General features: G+C 39.5%; 1 protein-coding gene across 1 annotated transcript in view; it reads right to left on the bottom strand.

Annotated features, from left to right (window-relative positions):
• Positions 1-7,175, bottom strand: part of bma (SCY1-like protein bma) — a 926,084-nt gene extending 918,909 nt beyond the window's left edge. The window contains exon 1 of the mRNA XM_076196685.1: positions 6,980-7,175. Within this exon, the coding sequence (XP_076052800.1) occupies positions 6,980-7,057 (78 nt within the window). The 5' untranslated portion in view covers positions 7,058-7,175. The remainder of the gene's footprint in view (positions 1-6,979) is intronic.
• Positions 7,176-7,469: the final 294 nt, after the last annotated feature.

Below are 7,469 nucleotides of genomic sequence, written 5' to 3'. Positions count from 1 at the left end.
GACGTCGTGTCGCAGACGGCGCACGGCAAAAAATCGATATGTTTGAAACAAGCCTTACATAATTTTCTGCGCGACGATACAAGAGGATAAGGTTGAACAGGTGGCATGGGTTGTAATGGGTGCTATGATAAAACGGGGCAGAAGGAACAAGAAACCAATTGATAGTAGATTTTATTCAATGTTCTTCTCTATCTGGAAGCTCGCTGGCTGAGTGGGTTAGGGCGTCGTTACTTGCGGATTGAGGTGAGGGCGGTTCGAATCCTGCCACCGGCGAAGTTGAATCAAGGGTATGGTTAATTAAATTTCACGCTACAAAGCCCTCTGTGAGGGGCACCGTCCTAGCCTCCCGATAGGGGGAAGTGAGTGACGTTAAACCATATCATCATCATCATCATCATCTCTATCTGTCGACAGAATATTTTATTGAACTTGGGGTTTGAATCCCCCGTCCTAACCTGAAATGAAGTATGACCAGTTTCTATCTAAACCCGGAGAGAAGTCACCTAAACAGTTAGATAAATCAATGAATGAATAGGTAAATAAGTAGATAAATAAACAAATAAACAGACAAACAAATAAACATAAGACATAAGCAAATAAAACAAATAGATAAACAAATATATAAGCAAACATAAATAAACAAACACTAGATAAATAATCAAACAAATAAACAAAAATAAATAGATAAATAAATAATCAAAGAAACAAATAAACAAAAAGCACATACACAAATGATGATGGTGATGGTGATGATGGTGATGATGATGATGAACTAACAAAATCATTCTCTCGAAATGTAAGATGAAATCAACAAGCCATCCTTACAAAGACCCGAACACAAGAAAATAACACCTAAAGGGGTTATACAACGACACGATTAAAATGACGTTAAAAAAATTTTTTTGCCAAAGAAAACAATAAAGAATAGATAACCCCTTCCCCCTAAATAATCACACCGATCAAAGGCCGACCCGAGCCGAGAACTCAAAAAAGCGACAAAATCCCATCGGTGGCTCAGATTTCCAAAAGGCTTCAAAGTTTCAAAAGTCGAGAAGTCTCGAATGACAAACGGAACAAGAAAGGAAGGAAAGAAGACGCCAACGGGAGAATAAAGTCCGTGATTGAAAAGGGGAGATAGATAAAAATTGAGATGGAGGAGAATCAAAAAGAAAAATTAGATGGACAAGATTGGAGCCGAGGCTAAAATGACAAGAGGTCAATTTACATAAAATTCTAACGACATGACTTCACAATGAGGTGCGAAGTTGACAGGATTCTCCTTAACGACATATCCTTAGTTTTCTTTCTGAAGTGAACTGACTTGTTCTTGTTTAGACTTGAAGCACAACGGCTTCAAGACCTATGTAATATTTTCAGCATCCTTGAGTCTTTTCTATGATAAACTCTATACAAATTTGTTCATCTCTGGGGATTCCGTTCCTGTAAGATTTGAACTAAGTAAAAAATTACACTCATCCCTTAGGACCTACACGGCCATCTCGGGCACAATAAGAAATCGTATTATGATTTTTTAGCTATTTATTTATTCATTCATTCGTTTATTTATATATCTATCTTTAATCTTATTTTATCTATTTATTTATTTATTCATTTATTTATTTATTATACGGAAACCCTGATCCCCGAGATAGGAAAACATAATATATATATATATATATATATATATATATATATGCTAATAAGAACACGGAAAAAGAAACTAACGAAGCAGAGCGCTTTCGTATATTACATCTTCAGTGCAAAAAGAACTTTTTGCACTGAATATGTAATATACGAAAGCGATCTGCTTCGTTAGTTTCTTTTTCCAAGGAGTGGTTGTACCGACAACACTGTATGGGGGCAGAAACATGAAATATAAGAGAGGAAGAGCTTAAATGTGTTTCAGATGATATCCCTGAGAAGTATGGTAGGGGTTAATAGACTGGATAGAGTGAGAAACTAGGTGAGGAGGAAAGCTATATTGGATGGATGGTTTGGACACATGTAAACAATGAATGAAGAAAGATTAGTAAAAGAGGTGTGGAAGGCAGAGGTGAAAGGAATGAACATGATGGAGGATAAATGATGAGATGGATGGATGGGGTACAAAGGGCATTGGGAAAGAGAGGAAAGTTTGTTGAGGAAAGGCGGGAGAGAACAGAAGATAGGGATCAATGTAGAATGGTTTTGTATGGATGATGCTGTAAAGCATTGGGGGAAGTGGGTCTGGGATGAGAGGTAAGAAAGGATGTGTGAAGAAGAAATTGACGCAGCGCAAAGAATTACTCCCAGTCTTTTCCTTTTCTGTATGAGGGGATGGAGAGGAGGGGTTACCGATTTAATTAAGCGGCCTTGAGGTGGATGTGTTGTGTCTTGCGACATTGCTTTTGACCCAGGGCAGTGGGCGAGATGCAGGGATGGTCCGTCATCTAACACGAGGAAAGATAGGAAAGAGAAAAGAGGGTGGATGGGAGTGGAGTATGTAGTAATGTAATTAGTGGGAGTGGTTTTAGGCCTTTGAATTGAATTTTATCTACCTCCCTTGTGAAGGGGAAAAGCCTTTTAAATATATATATATATATATATATATATATATATATATATATATATATATATATATATATATATATATATATACCAAAGGATTTTCCCCCTTACAAGGGAGGTTGCCAAAAAACAAAAGCATAAAAACCACTCCCACCCATTCCATTCCCAACATACTCCACTTCCCTCTACCGTCTTACCTTCCTTGTATCTTGGCTCCTCCTGGATGATGGGTCATCCCTGCATCTTGCCCATTGTCCTAGGTGAGAAGGAATGTCGAAAGACACAGAACACCCACAGCAAGGCCGCTTCATTAAATTGGTGACCCCCCTCTCCGTTCCATCATGCAGAAATGAAGGCGGGGTGAAATACCTTCGGACTGCGTTGATTTATTTCTCACACACACTCCCTCACCCCCATCCCAGACCCACTACCCCTCATGCACGAAAGCATCATCCATACACAACCATTCTCCATTCACCCCTATCTTCTGTCCTCTCCCGTCCTTTCTCAACAAACATTCCCCTCTTTCCCAATGCCTCTTTTACCCCATCTATCCATCTCATCCTTGTTCGCCCCCCTCATGTTTACTCCTCCCAACTCTGCCTTCCACATTTCCTCTTTTACCAGTCTTTGTTCACTCATTCTTGCCATGTGTCCAAACCGTCACAATATACTTTCATGAGCACTATCTAACAACTCCCTTTCCACCCCCGTTCTCCTCCTCATCTCTTCATTTCTCACTCTATCCAGCCTAGTAATCCCTATCATAATTCTCAGGCACCTCGTCTCAAACGCATTTAATATCTTCCTCTCTTCGTCTCTTATGTTACGCAGAACACGAAAATCTTGGAAACTTACATGGACCTGAAAACATTAAAGATAACCAAGGCCTCTTACATCAAGGACAAAAACCCTAAGTTGAATATACAGGCACTTGATTTACTAGCACTACCCAGTATGAGAACACAGGGTGGGCCAGAACCCTAAGGAGATAATTTATGGACATCATCAAATTATCATGTCATCTCCCCCAGTCTTAAAAATACCACTCCTAGTTGATACTACACACACTCCATGAAAAGGGCTCAGCTGGGCCGAAATCCGGATCGGAGATTATGACCACCTACGCACAAGTTCTAGACCCTCCACAATAAACACTGGTACAGATACTAAGTTGCATCATACTTTTCATCAAATACGGTAGCATCTACAAGAAAACAGAATATATCATAAAAACAAAGAATGGGGGAGAGTACATATCCCTTGCCACCTATCATCCCTATCCATAAAGCTATCTAATCTTCTTCTGAATATCCAATTGTTTCAGCACTCACTACATGATTACCATAGGCAATTCACTCAAAGAATCCCAGTCGATCCTGCGTTTTCGGTTGGTAGCCCTGCTCACCCTTCGATACGATGCAACTCACGATTTTTTTTAATAACTACATATTTCAATTTCCGATATGAGTGTCACTCTTCCGACCATATACGTTGGTACAACCATATTCAAAGACTCAAGAAGATTATGAATATGAGAAGATGAAATCCGTAAAGTAATCGTGATGCGAAAAACCATGAGCGGCATGTACTCAAGTCATGTTCAATTTTGACTGATGAGATTGATTGGGGTGGAGGGAGTGAGTAAGAGAGGAAGGGAGCAAGACGCTGTGCTTCCCGCCACATGTGCAGTATCAAAAAATAATCATATAAACCTTTCATTTTCTCTTTTATGAGGATATATGAAAGCACAGTCATATTCATGACTATTTTATATCACAGAAGACATGTTAAATTTTACAACCAGCCCCATAATGACTGGGCACAGAGATAATAAGTAAAATGCTGTATAAACATTAGAATTATATTCCTTATCTTATACTCGCTATAATTACTTCCTCTCTTCCTTTCTTTGCACTATTGAGATGAAAAGCTTTGAGACGGGTGAGCAAGGACTGCTTCATCCCTAGATGTACAAGAAACTCGTGTAACTCGTATAGTCACTGAGCTAAGTAAAAAAATATGAATATATTTCAAGCTTGCTTGAGGTGTGTGTGTGTAATTTGGGTGTGAAGCTCCCACGGGCTTTTGATGTGAGCCCGTTTGGAGGGTGATTTTACATATGAGTGTGTGTGGGCCCAACCACACACACCCATACATTCACAAGATGTGCATACGTATATGAAATACGTATGCACATCTCAGCGAATGCACCCTTCCTAACATTAACTGTGTTAGTCATAGTGCTTGTTTGAGGTTTCATTCAGCTCATCGGGGGAAGGATGAGCAGGGCTGCCAACCGAAAATGCAGAATCGACTGAGATTCTTAGAGTGAATTGCCTATCAGTCTATTGCATTCGTTATCCACTCTATTGGCAAACCAGTTCTTGCCTATTTTCTTCTTAAACTAAGATTTGTCTAATCTAAACCCATTACTACGAGTTCTGTCCTTGTAAAATCAATTGAAAGGGAAACCACATAAGAAGATGAAAGAAAGAAAAAAAAAAGATCAGAAAACTGGCTCTGAAAAAGAAAGGAATTAAAAAAAATGTGGGAGTTTGAAACTAGAGCACAAAGACTAGAAGGAAAAATCGGCTGGGAAAAACTAGACAAAAAAAAAAAAAACGAAATAACTAGTGGAAACGGGAGACGAGTGTCACATGACACAGAAGCGACGAACAAAAATAGAAAAAAGTGAATAGAAAAAATAGCATCAGGGTGTTAACTACGAGGGAAGGGATACAGTTGTGACATAACACTCACGAAGAGTAGAAAGGGAAACGATTTTGCACATTTCGTCCCAAGGACACATGCTCATAATAAAGGAACATACAGACACAGGGAGGCAGACAAAGAGGCAGATAGATACACAGACAAAGAGACAGACAGACAGGCAGGCAGGCAGGCAGGCAGACAAACAGACAGACAAACAGACAGACATACAAGTAGGCAGGCAGATACAGAGAAAGACGATATAGATAAACAGAGAGACAGGCAGACAGACAGACAGACAGATATGCAGACTGGCAGATAGATACATAGACAGAGGTAGGCACTGATAGATACACAGACAGACATAGATCCACATACAGCCATAGACAAACTGACAAATAGACAGACACATGGATGGATAGATAGAAAGATGAAAAGATAGATGAATGTATGGATTGATGGGTGAAAGGGAAGCATAGATGGATGGATGGCTACATGTAAGGATAGACAGACAGGTACGTCAATAGATAGATAAATAAAAAAAATAGATTAGCAAGTGAATGAATGAGTGAATGAATGAGTAATTGAATGAATGAATTAATCAATTAACAAATAAATAAAGACAAATATTTATTTTTTATTAAATGAATGAATAAATAAGTAAATATATAAACAAATAAACTGATAAATGTCTAGAAATTAAAACTAACTACGTAACTAGAAATAGAAAGCGGCACACAAAAATGTCTCTTTCAAACTTGGCCAACCATAAACGCATCTTCGTGTGTGTTTTTGTGTTCGTGTGTGAGTGCGTGTGTGTGTGTGTGTGTGTGTGTGTGTGTGTGTGTGTGTGTGTGTGTGTGTGTGTGTGTGTGTGTGTGTGTGTGTGTGTGTGTGTGTGTGTGTGTGTGTGTGTGTGTGTGTGTGTGTGTGTGTGTGTGTACAATGATATTATCTGCAACTTTCCCCTACCGCTTAATGCGACACCTGTTTTCACTGTGGTTATTATTATACAAATAAATTCTCGCTTAAAGAGAGGGTAAAGGTAAGACCTTCAAGTAGGCTTGAGAGCAAGTATGTATACACACGCGCATATATGTACACACACACACACACACACACACACACACACACACACACACACACACACACACACACACACACACACACACACACACACACACACACACATTTGAAGAAAAAAAGACGGGGGAACACGAGTGTAGTTCCTTTCCTGTATATCACCTACACTTGTTTTAGGTAAATATACACAATGGGAAATGATACAATTATGAAAGCAAAGGAGCTAAAGAACCTTGGAATTTTGTATATAGAACATCTGCCATCTGAAAGACATATTCAAAAGATAACTGGAGGCATATTTTTCGTTGACCATAATATAAATGATATATCACGACATAAACGATATGGAAAAAAAATCTCATTCGTATCCAGCAGCAGTTTGGTCCCAAAGACTTAGAAACAAACGAAAAATAAGAATTCAACAATCAGAAACTAAAATGGTGTGGACACAATTGACACAGATGTCTTGGTATGGAAAGGAACGAGGGCACATGTAGAGGAAGAAAAAAATAAGGACATTAAGAGATACAGTTTTCCGTGCAGATGCACTGATTTGTGGAAGAATATGAAAGAATATTTGGCACAGAATGACAACGTAAACGAATGTAATCTAAGCTAATTAATTGATGTTGCTTACCTTTGCGTCTGACTTCCTATATCCCTCGTAGATCTTCCAGGCAACTCCAGGTCCTCCCGTGGCCACGAGTTTGCCCATTTCATACTGCTGCGAGAGAGGGCACGTATCTAAACATCCAGAACCGCCTCCTCCTCCACCTCCTCCACCACCACCACCTACGGAGCACCCGAGACCTCCCCCTCCACCACCTCCTCCTCCCCCTTGATTACTACTGGACGTTCCAGAGCCTTTGAGTTTGGAGAACATTTTGATGGGGGAGGGTTTGGGCTTTCGACTGAATAAGCTTGTCGTGGTTAAAGGTTAAGGTTACGATTTAGGATTAAAATTTAACCCTTGGGTTAGACGGCGGTGTGGTGAGGTTAGCAGAACCTCGTGGATCGAATCGAGTGGGTTGTTAATAGATCTAACAACCTATACTTTCATATCAATCGTCCACCATCCACTACCTAGTTTCTGTTTGGTATCAACTATGGATGAATCATCTTTTTGT

Source organism: Oratosquilla oratoria, chromosome 13, assembly GCF_046742065.1.
Source record: "Oratosquilla oratoria isolate Oo_2021 chromosome 13, ASM4674206v1, whole genome shotgun sequence".
Classification (NCBI taxonomy): Eukaryota; Metazoa; Arthropoda; class Malacostraca; order Stomatopoda; family Squillidae; genus Oratosquilla; species Oratosquilla oratoria.
The sequence above is the reverse complement of the archived record's forward strand: the minus strand, read 5'-3'. Positions and strand labels throughout refer to the sequence as shown.